The 26,180-nt window shown below is 47.3% G+C and overlaps 9 protein-coding genes across 9 annotated transcripts; 4 read left to right on the top strand and 5 right to left on the bottom strand.

Annotated features, from left to right (window-relative positions):
* Nucleotides 1-581: 581 nt before the first annotated feature.
* On the bottom strand, nucleotides 582-3,166 carry F5891DRAFT_1186621 (uncharacterized protein; the record flags this gene model as incomplete). The annotated part of the gene is made up of 8 exons (XM_041366725.1): nucleotides 582-744; nucleotides 791-833; nucleotides 891-1,625; nucleotides 1,681-2,005; nucleotides 2,064-2,390; nucleotides 2,444-2,733; nucleotides 2,785-2,868; nucleotides 2,923-3,166. The coding sequence occupies 8 exons, from the start codon at nucleotides 3,164-3,166 to the stop codon at nucleotides 582-584; spliced, it is 2,211 nt and encodes a 736-aa protein (XP_041228073.1).
* Nucleotides 3,167-3,721: 555 nt separating this feature from the next.
* Nucleotides 3,722-5,663, top strand: F5891DRAFT_1186620 (uncharacterized protein; the record flags this gene model as incomplete). Its single annotated transcript, XM_041366724.1, has 9 exons — nucleotides 3,722-3,746; nucleotides 3,803-3,917; nucleotides 3,969-4,145; nucleotides 4,205-4,476; nucleotides 4,531-4,783; nucleotides 4,834-4,933; nucleotides 4,982-5,050; nucleotides 5,115-5,454; nucleotides 5,503-5,663. 9 exons carry the CDS (start codon nucleotides 3,722-3,724, stop codon nucleotides 5,661-5,663), a joined length of 1,512 nt encoding a protein of 503 aa, XP_041228072.1.
* Nucleotides 5,664-11,355: 5,692 nt separating this feature from the next.
* F5891DRAFT_949128 (uncharacterized protein) lies at nucleotides 11,356-12,530 on the bottom strand (the record flags this gene model as incomplete). Its single annotated transcript, XM_041374850.1, has 5 exons — nucleotides 11,356-11,631; nucleotides 11,684-11,880; nucleotides 11,935-12,200; nucleotides 12,272-12,317; nucleotides 12,374-12,530. Coding segments are annotated over 5 exons (942 nt in total), but the record flags the coding sequence as incomplete, so codon positions are not given.
* A 670-nt stretch (nucleotides 12,531-13,200) lies between these two features.
* Nucleotides 13,201-17,082, bottom strand: F5891DRAFT_1024374 (peptidase C19, ubiquitin carboxyl-terminal hydrolase 2). The gene is made up of 5 exons (XM_041361322.1): nucleotides 16,760-17,082; nucleotides 16,452-16,696; nucleotides 16,287-16,401; nucleotides 13,771-16,236; nucleotides 13,201-13,708 (listed from the first exon to the last, which is right to left on the bottom strand). The coding sequence occupies exons 1-5, from the start codon at nucleotides 16,898-16,900 to the stop codon at nucleotides 13,496-13,498; spliced, it is 3,180 nt and encodes a 1,059-aa protein (XP_041228070.1). The 5' UTR covers nucleotides 16,901-17,082; the 3' UTR covers nucleotides 13,201-13,495.
* A 50-nt stretch (nucleotides 17,083-17,132) lies between these two features.
* F5891DRAFT_1024372 (pyridoxal phosphate-dependent transferase) lies at nucleotides 17,133-18,664 on the bottom strand. Its single transcript, XM_041361321.1, has 3 exons — nucleotides 18,035-18,664; nucleotides 17,727-17,986; nucleotides 17,133-17,676 (listed from the first exon to the last, which is right to left on the bottom strand). The coding sequence occupies exons 1-3, from the start codon at nucleotides 18,560-18,562 to the stop codon at nucleotides 17,223-17,225; spliced, it is 1,242 nt and encodes a 413-aa protein (XP_041228069.1). The 5' UTR covers nucleotides 18,563-18,664; the 3' UTR covers nucleotides 17,133-17,222.
* A 115-nt stretch (nucleotides 18,665-18,779) lies between these two features.
* On the bottom strand, nucleotides 18,780-20,061 carry F5891DRAFT_1163490 (WD40-repeat-containing domain protein; the record flags this gene model as incomplete). The annotated part of the gene is made up of 5 exons (XM_041365321.1): nucleotides 18,780-18,974; nucleotides 19,008-19,346; nucleotides 19,400-19,488; nucleotides 19,544-19,957; nucleotides 20,013-20,061. The coding sequence occupies 5 exons, from the start codon at nucleotides 20,059-20,061 to the stop codon at nucleotides 18,780-18,782; spliced, it is 1,086 nt and encodes a 361-aa protein (XP_041228068.1).
* Nucleotides 20,062-20,139: 78 nt separating this feature from the next.
* On the top strand, nucleotides 20,140-21,101 carry F5891DRAFT_1024370 (uncharacterized protein). Its single transcript, XM_041361320.1, has 3 exons — nucleotides 20,140-20,833; nucleotides 20,887-20,955; nucleotides 21,008-21,101. The coding sequence occupies exon 1, from the start codon at nucleotides 20,372-20,374 to the stop codon at nucleotides 20,642-20,644; it is 273 nt and encodes a 90-aa protein (XP_041228067.1). The 5' UTR covers nucleotides 20,140-20,371; the 3' UTR covers nucleotides 20,645-20,833; nucleotides 20,887-20,955; nucleotides 21,008-21,101.
* Nucleotides 20,749-22,330, top strand: F5891DRAFT_1216712 (glycoside hydrolase family 5 protein; the record flags this gene model as incomplete). Its single annotated transcript, XM_041369326.1, has 11 exons — nucleotides 20,749-20,833; nucleotides 20,887-20,955; nucleotides 21,008-21,225; nucleotides 21,276-21,373; nucleotides 21,424-21,448; nucleotides 21,502-21,526; nucleotides 21,590-21,598; nucleotides 21,657-21,669; nucleotides 21,725-21,895; nucleotides 21,942-22,117; nucleotides 22,173-22,330. The coding sequence occupies exons 1-11, from the start codon at nucleotides 20,764-20,766 to the stop codon at nucleotides 22,328-22,330; spliced, it is 1,032 nt and encodes a 343-aa protein (XP_041228066.1). The 5' UTR covers nucleotides 20,749-20,763.
* Nucleotides 22,331-23,758: 1,428 nt separating this feature from the next.
* Nucleotides 23,759-25,541, top strand: F5891DRAFT_1024362 (glycoside hydrolase family 5 protein). The gene is made up of 10 exons (XM_041361319.1): nucleotides 23,759-23,934; nucleotides 23,988-24,056; nucleotides 24,106-24,320; nucleotides 24,371-24,468; nucleotides 24,518-24,542; nucleotides 24,594-24,618; nucleotides 24,750-24,762; nucleotides 24,825-24,995; nucleotides 25,043-25,218; nucleotides 25,274-25,541. The coding sequence occupies exons 1-10, from the start codon at nucleotides 23,817-23,819 to the stop codon at nucleotides 25,429-25,431; spliced, it is 1,068 nt and encodes a 355-aa protein (XP_041228065.1). The 5' UTR covers nucleotides 23,759-23,816; the 3' UTR covers nucleotides 25,432-25,541.
* Nucleotides 25,542-26,180: the final 639 nt, after the last annotated feature.

Here is a 26,180-nt window from a genome sequence, read left to right as displayed (position 1 = left end):
TGACACACTCACATCCTGCGAACGACAGATTCAACTTGTATCAGCATGGCTCTTGCTCAAATGAGGATCGGCACACTCACATACTGCAAACGTTGGGCGATGACTTCAATCAGCATGGCTCGAGCGCGACACGGGACCAACACACTCACATCCTGCGAACGATGGGAAACGACTTGTATCAGCATGGCTCTTGCTTGAATGAGGATCGGCACACTCACGTTCTGCGAATGTTGGGTACAGGCTCGGAGCACAAGACACTTCGCCTGTGGGACTTGAAGACAGGTGTTGTGTTGAAGAGGATGGAGGGGCATCACAGTGAGGTGTTGGAATTGGCGGTATCACGAGTTGGGAATTTGATAGCAAGCGGTGATAGCAGAGGAGAGAGGACATTGTAATGTGGAACTTGAAGATAAAAACTCACTTCGCTCCAAGCACAACCTAAACAGACGTCGAAAGGTTGAATTTGTGAGGCTGGTTAGATGTGGGATAACAAGTATTTGAAGACAATAAACGGGAGTTGGAAAAGACGTGCTGACGAAGTTGGAAAAGTGTCTGTTTACATGCGTTGTGATAGTAATTATCTAATTTTCTACAACTAGTGCTTCATCGTCATTTGCCTCCTTCACGAATGTTTCCAGCCCAAACCATCCACAGTACTCGTTGCAGGCATGCTGGTCTTCAAATTTGCTGACAGATGCCTCAATATTTCCCTCACCAAAAATATCACATCCATCGCTGACGGACCTATCCCAACATCAGTATTGAGTCTGAACAAATGAAAAAGACATACGGATGAGTCAGGACCTGAGGATCTGTGAGTAGTACTGTACTACCTGAATACATTGGGTCATTCAGCGCTGAGGATTGAATGTATCGAAAATCGGACATACCCTGATAGTCGGATATGAAAGCGAGCTTGCCGGTCTTGACATACTGGACATGCTGCGTGAAAACAAAGAATTCGGCCATGTCGTAGCCATAGTCCAATTCATCGAGCAATGGATTGGCATCCATATTGTGGATGAATTTGACAAACATATCATCACCGCCCTCAATGAGCTCTTCAAGGAGAAAGACAGCCCGTGTTGACCCTGTCTTTGCTCCAGGCTTGCTACCCCCTTGGTGGTGGCACAATGCAAGGCCAGCTTCTACAAATCGAACACGTGGGACAGCAAACGGCGGGGGTTCAGGTGAGGACGCAATGGAACGATCGATGAAGTCGTATGTGAGCTTTAATAAAGACTTGGACCAGTATAGGACGTTGGCCTCTCTGAATAGCTTCTGTAGCTCATCGACGAGTGAATACCGGCCAACTTTATAAGCTCCAACCTTCATAGCAGTCGGAAATACTTTTTCGAATGGCCGTTTGACCACGACCTTATGACGAGCCACTGATCCAAGACCAGTCTTGGGAGGAGCTGTGAGCGTGAGCCATCCAGTGTTCGCAGTCTTGAAGCCACCAATTCCAATGAAGCCGTCTGTCGATGTATCAATAGTCAGCTGTCCAATGGAAGATTCAGCCGTGTCCACCGAAAATGAATGATGCTGTTTGTGTAGCAAGAGGTCGGTGATATCGCGGGTAGGGATTGGGTGAAATTGCACACTTTCACTATGTAGTCCAAAGACTATAAAATACTAGTAAGTGCTAATGCAATTTGAGAAATCCGTGAACGAGCATACCTTGCTTTACATTTAAGTTGGCACCTCCGCCGATCTTCAAGACTTCTTTGAGCAGATCACGATCAGGTGAATGAAAAGCTGTGGGAGGTGGATTCTTCTTTCGAGGTGGAGATGAAGTACCACTGAGACTGCTAGAGCTTTCAGCACGCTGGTGGGCTCTCTTGGTAGAGACCGTCACAGAATTGTTGGTGGTCACGGATGGTAAGAAAAGCTCATTTTCAGTGAGCGAAGTTGTTGCTGATGAGGGCACATTGAAACTGACGGCTGTGTAAGCAGTAGCATGTTCACTAGACTGAGTGCAGCTCGTTCGGATAGCTTCAGCTTCCTGGACCGCAAAACTAAGGTTAGGGCACTAGTAAATAGACAACATAAAATATACATACCATTTCCGCACGAAGTTCCAACCAATTCTCGTATTCATTCCACTGGGCCTCCGGGACAACGACCATCAGCGCAAATTGTTTAGATTTGAAGGTCGATTTGGTGCCTTTGCGAGATGGCTGCAGGCACTGATCATAGAAATAGGGAACCAATTGTGGGTGATTGGATAGGTCCACCCATGCAGCATCTCGGATTATGAACTCCTCAACACGCCAGACAAATTCTCCATCGAATTTGCGTAACTTTGGGACGACAGTCTCCAAAGCTAGCTTGATGAGCCCAGATGCGTCAATTCGAGCATCAACATCCTTCCTACCCTCACATATGTTCTAGTAAGCTGAAGTGTAAGTAAGTCACAGCACATTTTAAGATGTAAACATACTCCAATAGGAACACCTCGTTTTTTGCGCGCTCCGGCACCTTCGTGAACCACAGTAATTTCAAGTAAAATGGTCTCTGCTAGAGATGAAGCGTATGCCATTTTCCCCCAGCGGTCACGCTCAGCAGCATAAAGTGCGTGTTGTGACGAATACCCAATGGCACCTTGTTGTGACGAATGCCGGATGGATGATGAACCTTGCGGCCCTTGCCATGATGTAGGGATTCTAATATCTGGCCCTCTAGGACAAAAGCCACCAGGTACAGCAATGACAGGAGGCGGATTAGGTGTCGCTGTGATAAATCAGATCATAAATCTCCGCAGTAACACAAATCTTGACTTACATCTTCGTTGTGCCGCATTCACCAATTGTTGTATTGTACGTGGATCAGGAGGGGCGCGGCCTTGTGATTGTAAGGTTCGATTACCTGAGTCAGTAGTCTGTAAGCCAGCCACTTGTCAATTAGATGGTGATCGCATACCTGTAGGTCTCACTGAAGTAGCTCGTTTATTCTCATAATGCAAGTGGCAGGATTCACACACATAGCGCCCACGTTGACCTGGCTCGATGGTCGCAACATAAAAACATGGCTCTCCAGTCCTAATGTTAGCCATGCAAGACGGACGATCGCAAATTCGATCTTCTTTGGCATAGGCATCCTCGGTGTACTGGGTGAGAAGTTCATAGTCTGACATGGCGCTCTGAAGGTAGTCTGCCAAGTGCATGCTAGACAGCTTAAATATCTCATGACCCGGAGATTTATGATGCGGTACATTGGGTGGTGACAAGCACTTGAGGAAAGTCTGTATCATCATGAGGAACTGGCGCCTCCAGAGACACTAAGGAGCAGTTTGAAAGAGTTAGATAGAGAATCATGAATCATATGGAACCGGCACCTCAAAAGACACTATGGAACAATCTGAAAGAGTTGAATCTGAAACGTGCAGCCCAAGAATGCTTTGGACCGCGGACAACATTTCTTAGTTCAATTAGTGGTAGTTGCAAGCCCTGACTCACTGAGAATCAGAACGTTCAGAACGTTTGGAACGTCCAGCCCAAGTAGTTACTGAACTTGACTTAGGAAGATGTGAGGCACAAGGAGGGCATTAGTGGGACGAGCGGGGCATGAGTGGCGCAAGGCCGGGCACGAATTCCGTGAATTCCCATGTTGCCGCAGCACGAACTTCTTCTAGTCAGGGGCCACTGAACTAGGTAAGTCCAAAGGAAATCACCGTTAATATAAAGTGTAACCCTGCAAGCCTCAGAGTGAGCACGTTGCAATGCCCAACCAGAACAAACCTACACGTATGTACCTTTCAACTTGAAGTCACTCCCACTAGGCATCTGAACACTCTAAGCAGCCCCGCTGGACGAAATCGCACCTCATATCCTTCGCCTCTGGAAGGCCCGCCAGACCGATCGGCAGATTATCCAGGAATTGCAAAAACACATCGACACGACTCGCTACGGTATCGGGTGAGTAGTGTTTAAATCTAGTTATTTAAGTGTTAAATAATTATACACTAGGCTTACCACACTTTTGAAAGTTCGAAAGACGATGGGTCTTCAACGTACCCGTCAACAGCATCACACAGTCGAAACCATTCGTGATGCAATGCTCGATTTACGTGCTACATATCCGAATGCTGGTGCACGTGAAATGGTGAGTTTACTATACCATGAACGGGAAATGAGTGTTGCTAGGTGAGTTATCTTTACATTGTGAGGACCAATTTTACTGACCTACGAGTTTCGCATCCTAGGAGGGTTGTGACAGAGTACTTTGCTTTGTATGAACCGGAACTTGTTCGTCAGCGCAAGGCTTGTCGCCTTCGAAGGAGACGCTTCTGGGCAGCTGGCGTGAATGATTTATTCGCAGTCGATCAGCATGACAAGTGGCTCAGATTCGGTCTTGGGCTGCATACTGGCATTGAGCCTTTCTCTGGTCGTATAATGTGGATTCGGGTCTGGCATTCCAACCGAAATCCGCAGCTCATTCTGAGTTACTACCTTAACACAATCGAGGCTCTCGGTCGTAAGTGTTTCACATTTTAAAGCACAAACATACTAAGTTCGACTTAAATTTTAGATATGCCAATGGTCACTCAAAGTGATCCGGGGTCCGAAAACTATGGGATTGCAAACGCGCATACCATGCTGCGACAGTATCATGACAAAGCTTTACATGGTACGCTCCAGCATCGTTGGATGCGAACGAAGAAGAATGTTATGCCAGAGATCGCATGGTCTCAACTGCGCCGGCGGTTCACACCTGGATTCGAGAATCTTCTTGATCATGGCGTCAATTCTGGTTGGTATGATTCAAATAATACCCTTCAAGTGTGCGTCATTTTTCTTCTGTTTGAGTGTTAGTTGTCATATTTGTTTGCAGGATGGTTTTCCGTTGGGTTTTCATACCGTGGCTTCAGCAGGAGCTCGATGCATATCAGGATCGTATTAACAATACTGCCAAGCGGCACGACCGCAACAAAGTACGTGCCTGTGGTTTTACTCTCAATAAGCATTGACACGCCATCCAGATTCTTCCTCATGGAGTACCCAATCTTATCTACCATTCAGCTGAAGATTTTGGAGCATTGGATTTCAAGGTACGTGCTACATCAATTTGGTTGTTGTACTGGCAATAGTACTCTAATATTGGTACTATCATAGATTCAAATCGAACCCGAGGCCCTAGACTTCGTCCGAAGTCTTTACATCAAGCCCTCTCATTGCGTGTTTGACCTGGTCCCAGAGGGTTTCGGCAAATGCATCCAGCATTGCTACAATGATCTCGGTCGCCCAGTTATCACACGACAATCAGTCTGGGACACATATCGGCTTCTGCTAGATGCCCTCCAGCTCGCTGACAAGTTACCAGGCGAAATTCAGCTGCAGGATGATGAAGATGAAGATTTTGTTCCACTTTTAGATGACTATCAAGACTTACCTTCTCGCGAGGATCCCAATGGCGCCTATTATATGGGTGGTGTGGGCAGAGGACTTGGCCTTGGTTTGTCGTCTCCAATCCTGACAGTCTAAACACTGATGTATTTGCTAGACACTGAACACTGTCGTCAACTAGATGTTCTCTCACACAGTGATGAGCCGGATATCACAACAGGGATTGACGAAAGCTTGGTCGGTCTTGATCACGCTGGTTTGGTGGTTTGGGAGTTCTCGGATTGCGAAAGTGACGATGAAATGGTAGATGGATGGTGATTTTTCTTCGTCGTGTATATATCTAGTTACCTACACCTCTTGTTCTTGGACAATTTAAACTAGGAGTACACAGGGTCCTACTGCCTATTATGGATGTGTGACGCTTAATAATGAGCGCGCGCGTCCGGCTTTCCATATCATAATCCTATCACCTCACATCGACATGAATGCGTCAGCAAAAGATCCTTGTCACAAAGAAGTTTGATGCATACTATTGTATATTTAAACTTGGTAACGCGATCATAGTAGAGCACCGTCTCGTAAGCTATGTACTCTAAATGTGGTCTGGAATCTCAAATTCAGAACAGGTTCATTTGTGTCGACCAACTCGACTTTTTTTAGATGATTTTACACATTGCTCTTTCTACGAGCTATCTATATCAATAGGTACGTACTGATCGCACAATGCAGTTGCTGATGCATTAAGGTTGTACTAGGATGCAGCGACGCTTATCTGCAGCTCTCGGTGCGATGACACAGAGCAAACCGGATCATGTTCATGGGCGGAGGAACGCAAGACCGACGACTTGGAGAACATTCCTGTACCAGCGCCTCCGGAGATGTACGGTGTGTGTGCCAGTTAAAGTTGGCGGCGTGAGTCTATTCCGTGGACCAGAATCGGATCGCCGTTTGTCTACATAGTATGTAACTTTAAATGAGTGCCTCTTAGTATAAATTTGCGATCACTGACCTGACATTGACATGTGGACATCACTGTTGGTGTGATGATAGAAAATTGTCTGCCCTGAGCAAACTGTGGCAGACCATTGGTCCAGGACGCCGATGCCAGATCTTTGTGACAGGTTTGGGATGCTCGACTTTTGAAATTTCTATATAGGCTCACCGCTCGATCGGCGACTTGCATTAATCGATCGACCCCTTTCCCATACATTCATCAGCTTGCTGCTCGAGACCGGGAAGTTGCCAGGGCCATTAAGTGCATAGGACGGGGCTCTCACAACCCACGGTCACTTGGGCGATGTTAATGTGGCGTACGTCAGAATCTTTGAACTTCAACTTGAAGTAAGGACAATGATCAGAACGAGGGTTGTTGTCATACATACAATCAATCCAATCGTGTGATTCAAGTTCGTACCAACGAACACTCGTTACCGCGGGTGACGACCATAATCAAATCTGGGTTTTCCGAATTGACTTTCTCCAGCCTGAGTTGGACTCTACCGGATAGATTCTGAGATATGAATTACCTCGTTTGTACTGTTCGGGGTGTGCTCCACTTGACATCACCCCTCGCAAAGTTCGCATTGGAGTATCGAACCATGCATCATACATCAATCGAATTTCTGTTGCCCCACCTTGCCGAGTCTTCCTCTTCGCAATTCTCACCTCTGAGTTGAAAGTTCCCCACGGGTCTCTTCCACCGGCTTCACCTTGTGAATTTTTCACGAGGTATGATCACGCTGACCATATGGATTTAGAACATTTAGAACAGTGAGGAGGTATCATTAATATTCGAATTTCGCACGGTATAAATCGGGAAGCAAGTACTTATTCTCGAGGTGGCCGCACTCGACGAGCGAAGAGGACGTTGGAGATCAATGTTGGTCTTCTCATACACAAATAGCCAAGGGAGGTATCGATGATTTTCACGGTGAAATATAAATAGTTTCCAATGTAATTAGTATTAGGGCAATCTAGTAGTGAATGGAGCCATAGTTATTAGTCACGTGCAAGTCGAACTTCGCCGTGCCCCAGCTCAATCTAAAAGGTCGTCTAAACTTTAAAGGACGCTTTTTTAATGTCCACTGTCCAGTGACCTTCAGCCCTGTGTCCAATGGACCACAATTTGCCTTTTAGTCAATGGGCCAGGTAGTGATTCGGTTCAACTCCTCTTGACACCAGGCCACACGATCGCTGAGCTACTCGTGATGGATGTTTCTGACGTACTTATCTGACATGGTTTCAATAATGGTGCTACCGTTTTTTTTGCTTCATGAACTTGTAAGTTGATTCCATATCATTAACTATGACCATTCTCACAGGGTACCTATAAGTACTGGAGACCTAGAACAACTTCCTCGGAAAGTTATCTATGGGTGGCAACCTCGGGGTTGTTCTACTGCTTTTCAGCGCGTTGGACCCACTCATCGTGAATCCGCAGACGCCTGCAGTATGTTATCATCAAATAGCATCGATCACTACGTAAGCATTATTCACTGTGTAGCTGTGATGCATGTGGAGGCATAGGTCAGCGAAATGGGGACATTGACATTTACTCGTCTTATCTTGTGCACTATGCGGGATGCTGACCGATTGGAAGCTGTTTGCAAGCCCAACTCATCATAATACGTACAAGTGCTCCAATCACCTTCGGACGGTTGGGTGCGAAATGAGATCGAAATGAAAGGAAGTTGGAGCGCAAGTGGCGCGTGCACATGGCGGTCACACGAATGCACCGTCCTTACATATGTAGAAAGTTACCCTCTTTTCCCTTTTACTTTCCGACGTGCGTCGTGTGATGCATGTGATGGATCTAAAAAAAAGTCTAGATGGTCAACATATGTCAAAATCGTGTTTTGAACAAGTCAATGCCATTTGGTGTAGCTCATAAACGCTCATTTCAATCCGGTTTACACCTTAGGCTTAAGGCCTTACGTACTACAGGTAAATCTACGTTGCTGCGAGACCACCAACGCCGCAAGTTCACCATGAGCATCAACCTTTCTGACAACCGGAAATTATTGTTCTTTTGTTGATCTAAGTATGTAATTGTAACAAGATATGTACCCATCTCGCTTTGTGCCTACGATTCACAGGACGACATCAATGGCACGTTCACGATCTCGTCCCTCATGTCGTAAGCCAAGACCTGCCAAGATATTACGTACTCGTGCTCAGCCCTCTGCATCGATGATGTCAGCTCCGTTTGGCATCTCTTTCGCTAGCGAGTACTCAATCGGTAACGCCGCTCACACAGCAAATCCCCGACGCTGATTGGCTTGCACCGAATTTTTGGTGAGCCAATTGAACAGTTGTAGAATACCCCCCGTTTCATGACTCTCAAAACACGCAGCCGTTTCGAAACGCGGGAACGATTTTCGAGAGTCTTGTCCAGAGGAATGCAGCCCACACTTGAACTGCACTTTATCTCGTCTATCAACAGTTCCCAACTTGTACTCGTTTTTCATGAGATCGCCACGCACATTACAAACATTTGAGCGAGAATATTGCCCTCCACGACAGAGTCACATGGTTCTTGGCCTTCCTTTACCTCCCGAATTGCCTGGGGGTCAGTCGAGATGTAGCTGGATGGTCGCAGTCTTTACTGCTTTATGATTCCGCTGAACTACAGGGTGTTAGTTTCCTCGCAGTCCATCAAGTCATTCTTCCTTCCTCACATATGTTTCACCACCAATACGTTTCCTGCTACATCGTTCGAGTTCGTGTTGGCGCACGCTGGCCGCCTAGCCTCCAAATCAATGCGCTGGGTATCACATGAAGTGCGGTACATCCCCGAAAGAACGTATACCCTGAGTTGTGGCTCCCCCCTATGGCATATCCGCAATATTCAGGTTGTACAGTTTGCGGAACGTCACGGCGATGAGGTATTGCCCGAAGTTTTAGGCTGTGGTAGCAAGAATGAAGGCAGGTGACTTGCCCTTCGCTATCTAACAATTGTAGAGAAACCAGGATGACGGGCCATCGGACGAGGGCCCTGTCTCGGCGGAACCATTGCAAACGGGACGCTCAATTCATGGAGGCAAATACCAGAAGGGTTTGAGCAGTGACAGCGGAATTAACCGAGAGCTATAGTATACAGCATGCACGTTTTTGGCAAGAGTCGGCAGTGAGAAATTAGAAAGATTCGGAACCGACAGACTGATCCGTAGTCCAATAACGTGTGAGTTGGGGCAGCAGTCAACTTCCACCCCACTGCCAAGGTCACGGGACTAACTCTGGTGTTTAACAGCATCCTTCATCATTAATTGCCACCCTGCTGTCCCCCCCTGTGGTATTTCGGCACGTTCTCATGTCCATCCTGAGTTTCAAGTTGTAGACATTTCATAATCTGCTCAGCGCTGTGTTGGACGAAGGGTTGGCGATTCCTTTTTCACTGTCTGTCAAGGGTAAGATTTATTAATATGTCAGGTACTGGAGTACTCTCAGTTCTACCAGTAGTGCTGCCGAAGGGCACCTGCGGAAACATAGATCACTTATATGATGTCGGTGACTAGCGCAGCCAGCAATGTACCTGCCTCTGGCAGACGGAAGCTAGTGTACCTCAACCTAATTATCAACGCTACCTACGAGGTTACGACAACGCCCGAAGGCTCTACCTCTACTAAGTTACGACAAATACCCACTCCATCAATCTTGTATTTTCAGTGACCAAAGAAGCCTTGGGTTCACTGGGATCAACTAAGCTCGGTTATTAGACTCTGGCACTCCAAAGCGCTGGCTTTGCCATTGCGCAGTAAGGGAGCAAGAGATCATTGGTGCGTATTGTTCGTACGGACGCCCACCGATCATCTTTCAAGTCTATAGTTGGCGCATGTTCTACCATGGTAAGCCATGGACTCTTTTGACGGCGCGTACGAAGGCGACATTTAGCTCAGCTTTACCACCGGTTTACACAGCATGTTTAGACTCCAAGAACGTGGTGCGGTGATCCGTTCACGCCAATTATCACTGCCATACGCGCGTTTGGGCGAATGGCGACGCCGCTTGGATGTGAATACCGTCAAGCGCATATCCCCGAAGTGTCGCAGCTATTCTTGACAATCACCAAGAGATTTGTTCAGCAGGAACACCATGGTCCCCGCGACCACGTAGTACGTTAAGCACGTACATGTGTTTACCTACTGCAGTCCCTGTCATATCGCAGTCCCTTTATGGTTGCACAAGTCAACGACTCTGCTGGACAACAAGTGGCCATCTGCGGTATTTGTTCTTTGTAGCTGAATGGAGTATTTGTGTTGTACTGCCAGTTTGCTCCTTGTTTGCTCATTAAGGACCTGTAATGCATCTGGGCGTGCCTTGCCTTTCCTTCCTGTCCTCGAGTAATGGGCTTCTCAGTATCTGTTCTGACAACCATTCGCACGTAGCGTGTGCTGTCTGAATTCATCCTTGTTCTTCAACGTTTGTCAAGTGTCGTCTGACCATCCTGTCAGCCGAGCCACCTATCACTGAATTTTATTTGTCCCAGTCACCGGTCGGCAGTACTATAGTTCACCTCTTTGGTCCATGCCATCCTCAAGGCACGTCTCGTTAAGTACTTCTACAAGTGTGGGAAGCACATGTACGCTTATAGGTTAGGAGGCCTTGTTTGGAACAAGGCAGGGTAAACTTTCTCGCCAATAGCAGCATCGGCCAAAAGCAAAATTTTCCCTTGTGGATGACCAGCACTACTAGGTGGCAGATTTTAAGCACGTAGCTAAAAGCTTTCACTGCCGAGACCATAAAAATTGCTTCGGGGTTATATATCCTGTGTGGAAAGTTACATGATCTGTAAAACATTGATCGCGGCGCGAAAAGTGGCATGCTGGAGGCGCTACACATAAACACCCTTGACAATAGCAAATTGTTTCGATGTTCGTGATTGATGCATGATCATACACGGCAGACAGCAATTACATATATGTACATGCAGTACGGAGAAAAAATGCACTGTCATCATGATTGGTAACTTCCCTCGCTATTGATCATTGCTTGCCATCCTTCATGTTTCCAGCTATCCCTCAACGTTAGTGCTCTCTTCAGCGCCCAGCGTACTTGCATCATCCAACTTTGGCTTCGTCTGCGCCGTTGTTGTCGTTATCTGTCTCGAGGTTGTTCCCTCCTGTCCACAGAATGAAGTCCTAGTGTACGTGTACTGCGTCAAGATGACAGTGGAAAATGTTCCGGGGGATGTGAAAGATTGGTCAATATCACAAGTTTCTCTCAACAATACGCGGTATGTGAAGGTAACGATCACCAGGACGTTGCAGACGATAAGACTGACCGCAGCCTAAACATCTGTCAGATATTGCCAAGAGATGCGAGAAATGGAGGTAGCTCACCCGGACATGCGCGAAGACGAGCGCAGTGTTTGACAGGGGCCAAAAGAGGATTACAGAGAGAGGGATGGTCGTGGCAGTGATTAGAATCGATGCGCCGAATGAGGACAAGACCAATATTTTTCTGCCACGTGAGAGCCCTACATTTTTCCAGATTTGCAGTGGCGCAGCGACAAGAGAAAAATCCGCAAAAACGTCCGCTGTGAGAATCAATGGCTTGAGGACCATACATAAAACGCAAGAGAGATACTGACTGATCAGTTGCGAGAGTGCTACAGACTCGGACATCTGGCACGCCTGGAATCTGCATACGTCGATCTTCTGGACCAGCAGTGCAATCCACATGCATAAGAAGGATAGTGCAATGAGATAAGCGAGCCATCTATGGAGTTTGCGGCCTGAATGATTGGTGATTCTGATGATGCAAAAAATGATGCTCATGCGTGCTGCCCTGGACAAGTCAGTGAGCACTGTACGTGATGAGTAAGCTGTGATGTGCACCACATAACGCAGGTTAAAGCTACTGCGAGGAACCAGGATGGTACTGATATCAATGTGAGAAATCTTGGAGGGAAAAGTCAAGTGGTATACTAACAATTTGGAGAGGGGTAGATCCAGATGCATGCCAGGACGAGAACTGGGGTTAACAGTGGTTGGTTTACTGAACAAAACAGCGTGAAAGGTGAGTTTTACCGTCTGAGATAAGTGAAACTGCTGCCCATGCATCTTCCCACCAGACGTGACGCGTCCAACCTCTGTAAACAAGCCTGAAAATGGTACAGACTATAGCAATACCGTGGGATACACTCCCCGTGACTTCCAAGGGATAGATAATAAACAGAAGAACAGGATGTGATAGCTATATCCAATTGCAACTCACCGACCAAGCTGGTGTCTGTCTTTACCTGAGTGAAGTCGGTTCCCATCTTTATCTGATAGGACAAGGATAAAGGTGAGTTTTATACGAAACGTCAGAGGCCGGCCATATATGTGACGCGGAAGCATTCCCTGTGCACGATTGCCCACGGCATTTCTAACCAGTGACGACAACTTCCAGGGCTACGAAAACCGACCCATCGGCATAGTCTCACAAAATGTAAGGTGCCTGTTGGGATGCCGTGTCAATCAGTCTGCGTTTGACCCCAGCTTCATTCAGCCTCAACACGCCGGCCATGTGAAGAGAGACATACTTCTCTTCATGGTACAAACAGAATTGTTGATCAAAGGTCCGAAGGTAGTCATCGTTGATATTATATACAAATGCGATCAGACGGAGTGGGCGGGAAAAATCATGGCATCAAGGGGTAGGCTACACATATAAGCCACCCTGGCCTTATGTATATATGGCCGTTGTCCGAGCCTGTGTTGATGGTCCTCTTGTTCCAATCTACTTGACGGTCGAGTGACAAGAGGTTTGCAAGTCCAGACGAACTTAAACGTTCTTATCCCTGCACCAGCTTACGTCAACTGTTACTGACTCACTGACAAGTGGAAACTCAATACTAAGCATTCAAACCTAATATTGTTCGGGTCAAGTACAGGAAGGCCCGACTTTGTCGGCTGCCCAACATGATGCATAAGTCTTGTTTACAAACAAAGTCTCCTTCGTTTACAAGTCCAAGTTATATAGCTGTATTTTGTATAGATAAAACAGAGATGGTCCCTGTGGCCCGTGCTACCAACAAGCGAAAATGATAAAAATACCCGAAAAAAACCGGCTGCTGCGCTTGGGATGTTATAGTACAATTGCATCACCAGGTAGCGAGATGCTGACAGCGGGGAACACACCAGTGAAGGGAAGATGCCGAGTCCAATTCATATTCTCTCGTACATGCAGATGTATGCCTTGCTCTTTAAGACCTCGTCCAAAGAGGATAGCCGCACAGTGGTATCACTGATATACGCCCAGTCTCGATGCGGTCGATCTGTGTGAGTCAAGCTCTCAGAATCAGTTACCGATAACGTCGCCTGTTTGTCTTCCTTCGTGGCTGAAGGGAGGGCAGTGTATGCGATATAGTGACCGCCAAGCTATGGATTCCGTAATGAGATATAGACTCCTTGATTGGTGAAGGTCGAGACACAATTCTCACCATGTTCCCCATATGTACGACTACGGCATATAACCTATACATGCACCGCTCACAACGTTTGCTCCGACCGCGAACATGCCCTGGCTTGATATCCGCATACTGTTCCCGTTTGGGTGCCAAGTAGGGCGCAATATCGAGGTATTCCGGGAATGACACGTAATCCTCGAGCTTCTTAAAGCTAGAGGAAAAAGACATGATAGGAACTTTTGACATTTGCTGGAAGCGTTTCAGGTGAATGACAAGAACTGGCGGGGGCGTGGCAATGAGGTAGCGTTTATATGCCGCTCGCATGATCACTTTCTTGGAAGGAGGGACACCCGTAGAATCAGGAATCTTTGAGAGATATTGTGGTGGCGCGCGAGGTGTTGGAGAGACTGCGAGTTTCTCTTGTGAGACGTTTGGTGATACCACCGGTGACACGGCAGTGGAGGAAACATCCGAGTAAGCAGATAAATTAGCAGATACCCCACCTTCCTCGTCAGAACAACCTTCGCTCTCCATTGTATTAGCAGGGTGTTTCTCCCTGTCTTGCCTTGATGTGTGAGCGTGCAAAGAAGCCTGGGATGTATCGGTTGGCGACCTCATCGCAATGGGCCTGGCCGTCTTAATAGACATTGGTGACTCGGGGGCGGTAGTAGATATCATTGGAATAGGAAGACCACCGTAGGTTGCAAGACGAGGCGTTGATGTAGAGGGTAAATGATCATCGCTCGATAGCTCCAAAGAGAGTGGTAAAGATTTAAGGGAATGCGAACCATTAGAGGTATCAAAAGTTGTGTCACCCGAGGATGACCTTAGGGTATCATGGCTATTGGGGGTATCATACAAGGAGGTGGCAGAACTTGAGGGAGATGCTGTCAACCTGGGAAGATCGGAATGATTTGGCATTGGTGTGTGATGTGCGCTCCCACTGGGGTGTCGCGTATGGATGGGCTGATCTTCATCGTCTAAGCTCTCGTTTTCATCGTCGCTGTCAGTGCAGGAATCGGACTCTTGATTCTGGCTGCGAGATCTAGGCTCATAAAGGCCATTGGCAATCTTCCAACAACGATGACACTTGACCATATTCTCCCCATCGAGAACCTCGACCGAGGTAAATAATCTCAAACAATCTTCTAGACCGCCTAGCTGAGGGATCTTCAAAAACATATTCTGAACGGTAGAAGGGCCCGCACTAGACTGGTCTTTCGTCTGCTTGAAGATGGAAAATGGACTTGCAGCTCCTCCTGGACTAACATCGGCCAGGATGTCGCGAAGATAAGCTGCTTCTTCTGCACTCAATTTCGGAGGTCTGATAGCTTTTGAACGTTTGCTTGTGATTGAGGGAGCAGGTTGTCGGGGGATGAGAGGAAACCGGGGTGTGGAAGAGAGTGAAGGTGAAGCTGACGGCTTTTGCACCGGCGACCATGATCGTTTAACTGCCGCTAGCTGCGCCTGCAACAGGTCGTTGACAGCACTAAGAGATGTCGGCTCTCGTTCAGCATTCACGTCAGGAGAATCGATAGGCTGGACGGTGGGTACTGTAGCATGAAGAGATGGGGATGGAGGATATAATTCGTCGTCCTTTGCGTTACGCTGATGCGAAGCGTCATGTCTGGCTTTCTTCTGTTCTTTTGAGCGACGTCGATCCTCCCTGGATTGCTTGGTGAGCCCAACTGATACACTAATTCTTCGCCCAAGCTTCGACCAGCTTTCCGACTTCTCCCTTTTCTCGCGACCATTGCCTAAAGAAGGTTCGCTAATCTCTATGTGTTCTCGTCCCTTGTGTGGGGTTTCAGCTTCTGGAGTCCCATCGATATGGAAGTCAGGGGTTGCAGCAGGCGAATTGTCAGATTCTGGTGGGTGATGAAGGGCAGTGTCAAGCTGATGTTCGAAGTGTAGTTCGAGTTGGGGTAGAGATAGGTCTGTTCCGACGGTGATTTCGTTGTTGATTTCGTGGTCAGAATGTTTATCCACCACAGCAGCCACCTCGACATCCGCCAAATCAATGCTACGTCGTCTATGAGGATCTACAACTTCAGCGTTCTCCAATGTCGAATCTCTATGTGGAGTAGCCGGGACTGAAGAAGAACGCTGGACAGGAATGACGCTGAGGGCCGTTCCGGATATATTGCGCAGTTTTTTGGCGAGCTGCTTCAGCTTGTCCCGCTTACGTTCGCGAGCATAGTCCTCAGCCTTGATGCTTAAGCTGAGGTCGTTGAAGTCCTCATATGTATGGGAAACATGTTTGCAAGCCTGACACACCAGAATGCTGGCTAACTTACCCCCGAAAAGCATGTCAACAAACGGCGCTAACGTCTCTTCCTCTGGGGGTGACGGATCAGCATCTGGTGCGTTGGCAATTTGTCCCAGTGGTGATCCAATATGCACACGATCATGAGTGTCGGTTTTAGGTGACGCATGTGCCTTCGCAGGAGAGCTTTTTTTCTTTTTATGCTTGATAGAAGGTTGCCGCTTTTTGATGATCTACGATATGTTAACAAGTGAACATGTGATACAACCTGATCGTCACTCACGTCAGCCTCCTCCATCTGCATTGCATCAAGTAGATGTCTGAGGAATTCGTGTGCATCTTGCTGGCGAAAGTCTAGATATTGGTCGTATTTCTGGCCAACGGATGCTAAAAGTTCTCTGACATCAAGCGATGAGCGATGATTCTGTTTGAGTAGCCCAACGCTTACTTTGGCTTCAAGTAATTTCTTTGTCGGTCATCCTGCATGGCCCATGCCTGCCGCAAGAGGGTCACAAACAAATCTCCAATGGGTAATCCGGGGGTCCAAGGCCGTTCATAATGCCCTGCTAGACCATGTCCATTTGTCAACTCAGGTGATCGGCGGGATGCCACTGGAATTGATGCAGACAGCTGGACTGCGGGAGGGATATCCTGGAATAGGACAAGACGAGATAGATGTTGCGTGGCGATCAGCTACAGAAAAAGTCATCAGAATATGTTCATCGTTCCATGAAGCAGACGATGAAACGAACTCACACCCTGCAACACAGAGTTCATGAAGCAAGTATTACCGTGATTTAACAATCCCGGCGGCAGTAGCGCGTTCTTCTCTCGTTCTTCTCGCGCTTTCCGTGCCCGGTAGATCTCCTGAGGAGTAAGTGACTTTTGCTTCGCCATTATAGACGAATTCTAGTTGTAACTCGATGAAAATTACTGTGAAGTCCAGCACGTTGATAATATGAATCAGGGAGTTGCGCTAACGGAAAATTGGCGGAAATAAGAATCCTCAGCATGCAAAAAGAAATGGCCAGAAAGATCAAGTCAATGAGCGCTGCGCCGTAGGTATCCTTAGACTACGGCGACGGCCATAATGCATACTAATCCCGTGTACCGTCAATAATACTGACACGTAATCATGAAATCCGTCTGTATTTGGAAAGTGAACCCCTCAAGAAGAGGTCGACTCATCTAAAATCTACAGGATCATAGCCCCGTGCAGCTAATAGTCATTTAAAGCACTCTGCAGTTGTCGAATAAGCGTCCCGTTCTCCTCGGCAGTCCCGATAGTGATTCTCAAACATCCATAACATCCAGCCTCCTTCCCCCTGAACCTTACTACAACCCCTTTGTTCTCGGCGAGCTCCGTATAAACCGCGTTTGCCCGAGCGTTGTCAGGAAGTCTGGTTTCTTTATTGAGGATGGGGACCATCAAGAAGTTTGCATCATTGCCACCGATGATGTCTCCTACACCGAGGGCAGAAAGACTTTCGAGAGACTTCTGCAGCTGTTTCCGTGACTCTACGAGCGTTTGACATTTTAACCGCATGTTTTGAACTGCCTCCTTGCTTAGCGCAGCAAGCGCTAACTGAGCGGACGGAGTAGAAATGTTATACGGGGCTTTTGTATTTGTGAGAACTTGAATCAATGGCGGCTGTGCAAGGGCGATACCGAGCCTAAAGGAAATTCAATGATTCAATACATGTACCAATGAAGAAGTACTCACCTAATCGCAGCAAGGCCAAAGCTCTTACTCAAAGTTTGCATTACACATAGATTTGCATAGTCTTTTATTAGGGATACAGCGCTGGTACCCTCGCCGGCGAAGTCGATATATGCTTCATCGACGACGACAATCCCTTTGAATGGTTCATAGTCTAATATCGCTTTGATAGCTGCCAGACTGATCAAAGTACCCGTAGGGTTTCCTGGCGAGCAGAGAAAAATAAGCTTGATAGAAGGGTCGGCCAAGATGGCCGCTTTGATCTACAAGTCGTTGGCCACTTGAGAGACCATGCAAAATGTAACACTCACATTATCAATCAGCAAGCTGAATCGACCGTGCTCCCCACCCTCTCCCTCGCTGCCATCCAATTCGAGGTTACAACGAACTATCCCGATATCATTCACTTGCGCGCAAATAGAATACATGCCATAAGTGGGCGGGGTGATCAGAATCTTCTCGTTCGCGGGTACAACGCAAATTCGCATCAAGAGATCAATGACCTCATCAGATCCGACGCCCAGGAATACATGGTTCTTCCCAGGTAGCGATCTGAGAGATGCGATGCGAGATTTTATCCCGTCATGAGAGGGATCAGGGTATCGGTTCAAGTTTGTGTCTAGTGTTGATGAAAGCTCCTGCTGGATCTGGTTGGATGATCTTGGTATAGAGTGTCCGAGAGCATTTTCATTGGCATCGAGGAGGATTCCCTCTTGGTAGTCATCGCGTGCACATCGGTAGGGATGGAGAGCAAGGATATTTGGCCGAATGACTTTTTCGATATCGAAATGCGCAGGTGTTATAGGAGCGGTAGAGGGGGCCAGCCCAAGGATCGTCATGGTGAAAGTGTGATATGGAAAGATAAGGATAAGTGCACTGAAAGAAATCTACGCTGTGAACACAACTGACCGAGTCATTCTGGAGGTTCGGCAAGATCGAACATAGTATACGTAAATTTTGTGTAAATTATTCATTTCGTAAAGTCCGTGTCCACGCGCATAAATATTCAAATCGAGTAAACTTTCTTACATGAACGAAGCACAGTACATAGTTAATCTAAGAAGGCACTACCCTCCATACTTTGACCAAGCCATCATCGCCAGCAGTGGCTAGCAAATCTGAATGATTTAGGCGAGGGCACCATGAGACAGAATTGATGTCGTTGACATTGTGAGCGCCAGACACTCTTGCGAGCAGTTTCGCACTCAGAGGATCCTTCGTATGCTGCGTTTCCTGGAAGAGCTTGTGAGCCTCGATGCACAAGGAAACGAGCGTGAAACATACAGTTATTTCCCAGACATTGATTTTGCCATCACCACCAGTAGTCGCGAGCCATCCAAGATTCTCGCTCGCGCCCTTCCCAACTCCCCAGCTGATCGAGTAAATACTCCTTTCATGTCCTCTCAGCTCTAATACAGATTTCCATTTATGCTCCTCTACTCTTTTCCATATCCTGATTGTAAGATCATCAGAGGACGAGGCGAGATAACTACCTTGCGGCGACCAAGAAAGGGACCAAACGGTAGACTTGTGACCAGAGAGGGTCGAGAAACAATACCAGTCTTCCGAAGGATCGTCTATATAAAGCTTAATGGTATCGTCGTACGAACCAGATGCAAGTATCTGTCCTGGATACCTGTCAGTCATGCACATTATTCCGATGGCAGGAGTTTGACCTCTTCGGAAGGGTGCCATGCGACGCATTTCACGTCTTGGCTATGTTCCATGAGTACGCCCATACACTCGAAATCTGCATCGGGTTGAACTGATCGGATCGAATCATTCAGCAATGCAGTATGGGAAAAGTAATAGATACTCACCCTCCCATATCCACACAGTTTTATCTCTGCTACAACTTGCTAGCAGCGTTCCTGAGCTCGAATACCCAACGCTCTTACACTCCGTTTCATGGCCTTCTAACAATGTCACACACTCCCAATCCCCCGCAGTCTCCCCAGAATCCTCGGAGTCCGAGACATCCTCTCGTTCCCATACACTAACATTCGAATCAAATGATCCGGCGGCGAGCGTTTTGCCTGATGGTGCCCATGCGATACTGCGTACGGTTTTCGTATGCCCTGTTGGAATAGTGCCTACGTGTGAAAAGGCCAGTGATTTACTTCCGTGATCGGATGGCCGATAGCTGTATGTTCGCACAGATTTGTCTGCGGAACATGACGCTAGCAGAGGCTTGGTGGGATTCCACGCGACCTGCCAGGCACGTTCATCGTGCCCTGCGGTAAAACGTCGGTCAGTAAGATGAATATCACTGTTCTATATCGGGGCTACCTGGAAGATCAGAAATGAGTTCAAGTCTGCAGGGTAGGTCGACGTCCATCTCTCCGATTGACTTGCTGACACATCCTTTGGACTTCATGTCTTTAGCTTACATAATAAGTGTGTTTCACTTCATGATGTTCACTCAAGACCATGTCAAATTGATAGATCAACGCGGCACGTTGGACCGTCAGAGTGCTTAGTCTCTGGGTCTTAAGCTTCAGCTGCTATCATTCCCCGCGGGTCTCATACACTAAAAAGTGGCCCGTCGTCTGACAACACTGAAGTAGAGCATCACGATTCACACCCACTGGCCCCGACTCAGCCTGAGACCTTTGGTCTACCCCGAGCCAACTCCCGACAACGAAGCGATGTTTTGCCGCTCGAATGATATTCACGTGATCGCGTCGATTTTCATCCTGGTACTCCAAGCTTCAGGAGTCTGGAGTACCCGCAGGCCAATACTTTCCTCTACTAGGTCGTGGACTACTCACTGTCATCACGATTTAGAGATGAAGCTCTTCACCATGACATTCAATAATTATTTGCATGCAGGACTGACACAGACACAAACTTCGGCTACAACTGAGAACGCATCATGCGTGTCTGTTCCTGCCGAAGCATTTTACACAGCATATTTTTAACGTCCTAGCTCATACATAAGACGGTCATTTTATCTGATGAACCGCTCAGGGAATTCATGCTTTTTTTACGTGAAATGGCCATCAATTTTTTGTATTCCTTTGTCGTTACGGTCAGCACCATGATGGTCGCCGTCAACGCTCAGACGTTTGCGCCGCTCCAGTTTGCAGGCGTGAATATTGCAGGTTTCGGTGAGTACTATACTTGTACCGCTACTTATAGTGTCCAAACTCATGCTCCACAGACTTCGGTTGTGGTACAGATGGCACTTGCATTATCTCGGAGGTTGTCCCCCCTGTCTACCAACTATCCGGTAGGGTTTATCTTGGAGAACCCTCACATATTCTGATATATACACCTTATAGGTGTTGATGGTTTGGGCCAAATGCAACATTTTGTCAATGATGACGGCTACAATGTGTTCCGTCTCCCTGTTGGCTGGCAATACCTCACATATAATCAGTCGACTAGTGTCTTGAACGAAACTCAGTTTTCCAACTATAACATGCTAGTGTCCGACTGCCTGAGCACTGGTGCTCACTGCGAGATCGATATTCACAATTATGCTAGGTACGATGGGGAGGTCAGTGGCTGTGTTTCCGTCATTGCAAACGACACTCAAATCGATAATAGATTATCGGTCAAGGCGGTCCCAGCAACGAAGTCTTCGCTGAGCTCTGGTATAACATTGCCTCGTATTGGCAGAACGAAACGAACGTTATCTTTGGGGTGTATGTAATCGCCACTGCATTTATGGACCGCTGACTTGATTAACAATCAGTATGAACGAACCTCATGATATTCCGGTGAGTCTCTCGAGAAAAACTTTAAGAGACCATACTGAGTTTGTTGAACCTAGAATATCACCACTTGGGCAGAGTCCGGTATGTTATCTCTTGATGGATGTTTATGTTTTGCCCTCTGACGATATGGTTTTACGATTACAGTTCAGGCATGTACTCCTTGTTCACAGGCCTCAGATGATACTAATATTTCTGGGGAATAAGTATGCAGTCACAGCCATTCGGTCAGTATGTTTGGCTATCTGTGTCTTAATTGAAGTTCATAACTTCGTCGTTCAGGGAAGCTGGCGCTATCACCCAGATGATTCTCCTCCCCGGAAACAATTATACTTCCGCGGAAACTTTCGTTTCCAGTGGGTCTGCTGAGGCCCTTGGCATGGTACGAAATCCTGACGGGACATTCACCAACCTTATTATGGACGTCCACAAGTACCTCGACTACGACAACTCGTTGGTGTAATTTTTCCTTGCCAATGCCCACGCTAATACCACTTAGCGGCACCCACGCTCCTTGCGTGACCAACAACATTGAAGACTCATGGTACCCTCTGAGCAACTGGCTCCGTGCAAACGGTCGGCAGGCCCTTAATACTGAGACTGGTGGTGGAAATGTAGACTCTTGTGTTGGCTATATATCGCAGCAGATTGGCTACCAGGCTGCTCAATCTGATGGTACGTTTTCACCCATTGCCTTGCCCTGTCACAAGTCGACCCGTATACTTTGCAGTCATCCTTGGCTACCTTGGCTGGTCAGCTGGTTCCTTCGCCACAGACTATGTTTTGTCAGAGGTGCCCTACTACAATGGCACCGGCTGGAATGACACACTGTTGGTCTCAATGGCCATGTCACCGATGACCAACATGCTCGTTGCATCCGTGTTGTAAAATTGATGTAGGACATTTTACCTAGATACACTTCCTGTAATAATGACCTGGCTCGAGCAACGTCATCCCGTTTACTGTCCCCATGCCAGCATAAAGTGATTGATTCATGATTTTTATAGCAATTAACTCCGCGATCATTTTTCCTACTAATTTACATCCTGCGGCGATGTCTATGATTCGGATCATCAAATAAAGTTTCTAATCTGATCAATGTAAGTACCTTGGTAAGTACGAGCACTAGGAGGCATCATTTTTATATATATCCAGTTTCTGTCCTATTGAGAGTATACTCTACGCAGGACATTACATTCTAGTCTACAGGACTCGGGTGTCCTAACGCGTCTCCCAATTCATGAATGCCCTGATGACTGGAGGCACTACTTCGCTAATTTGCTTACATAAGTACCTGCCCCAGGAACGCGGCAGCCCCCGGGCCAATGATACTCAGGTCAGTAGCTTTCACTCGCGAACCCATACGACAGATCCAAATTCACACTGCGCGGGGTCTAGCGAAGTCAGATCTTCGTGCTTGCCCAACAGGCACAGCTTGAAGGTAGGGCTGTCATATTGGATACCACCTACAATCTCATCTTTTCTTGAATTCAGTCTCGGGCGCAAAACCAACACCTGATGGTTTCAACTTTAGGGTTGAGCCTCTGCAAGACATATATGATATTCCCCGCTCAGTTTTTGTCTCCATGGGAGCGTCCATGATGGCACTAGCGACCTCGTCTTGACCAGAGAGCAATATACATCTTAAAAAAGACAGCAATATCGACAAACAAGCGGCGCTGTCGTAGATGATCGATCACTATAGCGGACCGACCATTCACCAAAAAGTACAATATCGCCAACATTTACTCACGTTGTCGTTCTGCAGTGATCTTCAGCCAGGATTTGAACTGCACGCTGGGACTACGCTGGGCGCGACGACCGCCGACACACGGAATCTTCCAATTTATCTCTATGGTAAGTGTCATGGCCTATATCGGAGGGATACAACTTGATCGGAGCCCCACGCAGAATTGCGTGCAGAGACCATCCAGTCAGACGAGTAACCACACGGAGCCAGCTCAGCTGTTAATAACTGGCCAGAGCCCACTACCCCAGCGTGTAAAGCTTAAGTAAATGCTCACTATGATCGCAAGCATTGTATTCACGTGATTGTATTGATGTGCTCGTCTTTCATCGCAGTAGTCTTAGGGATCGCTGGCAAATATCTGTTCTCTCTCTTGAGCGATGGCTGTCGTCGTCATTATGTAGAGAGGAGTCTTCTCATTACCATGGGGTCAGTATATATATTTTCATGATTTAGAGATATTTCTTGTCATCACCATAGGCGAACTCCGATCACGACTGAAAACATATGCGTGTCTGTTCCTGGCAAAGCTTTCTGCACACCATAATTAACCTTTTAACTCATGCATAAAAGACAGCCATATTATCGGATGAGCACTCAGCGGATCCCCTGTTCTTTTCGCGTGAAATGGCCATCAAGTTTCTGTATTCCTTCGTCGCTGCTGCTGTCAGCACCACAGCAGTCCTCGTCAACGCCAAGGCATCTGCGCCGCTCCGGTTCGCAGGTGTGAATATTGCAGGCTTTGGTGAGTGCTATACCACCACCGTTACTTGTCATGTCTAAACTCCTGTTCCACAGACTTCGGTTGTGGCACAGATGGCACTTGCGTTGCTTCAGGCGCTGTTCCCCCTATTCACAAACTATCCGGTATGGTTTGTCTTGGAGAAATCTCTCACAGCTCTAACATTCCCACTAGGTATTGACGGCTTGGGCCAAATGCAACATTTTGTCAATGACGGCTACAATGTGTTCCGTCTCCCTGTTGGTTGGCAGTATCTCACTAATGACAAGATGACTGGCGTCTTGGATAAGACTCAGTTTGCCAAATATAACACGCTGGTGTCCGACTGTCTGAGCACTGGTGCTTACTGTGAGATTGATATCCACAATTACGCCAGGTACAATGGGCAGGTTAGCGACCGTATTTCTGACATTGACAATGATACTTAATCTGATAATAGATTATCGGTCAAGGCGGTCCAAGCAACAAAATATTCGCTGAGCTCTGGTCCAACATTGCTTCGCACTGGAAAAACGAGACGAAAGTCATCTTTGGGGTGTACGTGATGGCCGTTGAAAGTAGAGACCGCTGACTTATTGACAATAAGTATGAACGAACCTCATGATATTCCGGTGAGTCTCGAAAAAAACTTCAAGGGACCATACTGAGATTGCTGAACCTAGAATATCGCCGCTTGGGCGGCATCCGGTATGATATCTCTTTATTGATGATTTCTGTTTCAACCTCTGACAATATGGTTTCATGATTACAGTTCAGGTATGTGTCCCTTGTTCACAGGCTTTAAATGATAATAATTTTTTTCCGGAACCAGAGCGCAGTTACAGCCATCCGGTCAGCATGTTCGACAATTTTTGCGGGGTGTATTAATTAAAAATCATGTATTCGGTGTCCAGGGAAGCTGGCGCTAAAACTCAGATGATTCTCCTCCCCGGGACAGACTATGCTTCTGCGAAGACTTTCGTATCCAGTGGTTCTGCCAATGCTCTTGCCAAGGTGAAGAACCCCGACGGCACATTCACCAACCTCATTATGGACGTCCACAGGTACCTCGACTACGATGGCTCGTCAGTAAAGTAATTCTTTTGTCTATGCCTATGCTAATATCCCTCAGTGGCACCAATGCTGAGTGCGTGACCAACGGCATTGAGGACTCATGGACCCCTCTGGCCACCTGGCTCCGTGCAAACGGTCGGAAGGCCCTCAATACAGAGACTGGCGGTGGGAACGTAGAATCTTGCGTAAAGTACGTATCACAGCAGATCAGCCACCAGGCGTCTCAATCTGATGGTACGTGTTTCACACCTTACTGTGCCTTTACACGAATCCATATTCCTATCTGTAGTTATCCTCGGCTACATTGGGTGGGCGGCTGGCTCCTTCGCCACAAACTATGTGCTTTCTCAGGCGCCTTCCTACAGCGGTACCAGCTGGAATGACACGCTCTTGGTCTCGATGGCCATGTCGCCCAAAATTAATAAGCACATTGCAACCGTAGCATAAAACTAGTGTAGATTATTTTACAGCATAGACACTTTTTGTAATGGTGACCGGGTTTAAGGAACGTCTGAGACGTCATCCTGTTTACTATTCCCCATGCCAGTGTGAAGTGATTGATTAATGATCAATTAATAGTTCTGCATGCTCATTGTTCAACGTTCAGAACGTTCAAGTTCAGCTACCGGTATTCTCTTTATATCTTGCGTCTGAAATACGCATCATCAACTACCTCACACATTCTCAATGTGATCAATGCAATATGTACGTCGACTGCAGACATGTTTGGAACACCTAAACGACTGGATGTTGAACACAAAGCGCTGAGGGCTACACACTACCTCTCCCTACGATTTGGGGGAAACGTGTCTGGCTTCCTTCCGTCCATTGCAAAGCTTGACAGTTATATTGCCCCATCATCAGATAGTCTCGAAGGCTCTTGCGTAACTGACTCTCATTGACAGGATGCGTGACGAACAAGACCAACATTGTCATGAGCTACTCTCATTATTTGAAGGCCATCGTGTTGTCCTACGGCATCCTCCTGGACGGCTGGCCGACGAGCATTCCATTCACATCTCTTTGAATCACATCCATATCGTCTCCGATATGTGAGCCCTTTTCAGCGCGTTAAAAGTGGGCACCTAAGTGTGAAGACCCTGTCAAGGTCCGAGCTCGACGACTACAAGACAGATGTAGAAAGGCTACAGGTAGCAGACGAAGTCATTGGCAAACCTCGTAAGAGGCGCTCGGAT

This window comes from Suillus fuscotomentosus (assembly GCF_016647785.1).
Source record: "Suillus fuscotomentosus strain FC203 chromosome Unknown F5891scaffold_17, whole genome shotgun sequence".
In the NCBI taxonomy this organism is placed as follows: domain Eukaryota; kingdom Fungi; phylum Basidiomycota; class Agaricomycetes; order Boletales; family Suillaceae; genus Suillus; species Suillus fuscotomentosus.
The sequence above is the reverse complement of the archived record's forward strand: the minus strand, read 5'-3'. Positions and strand labels throughout refer to the sequence as shown.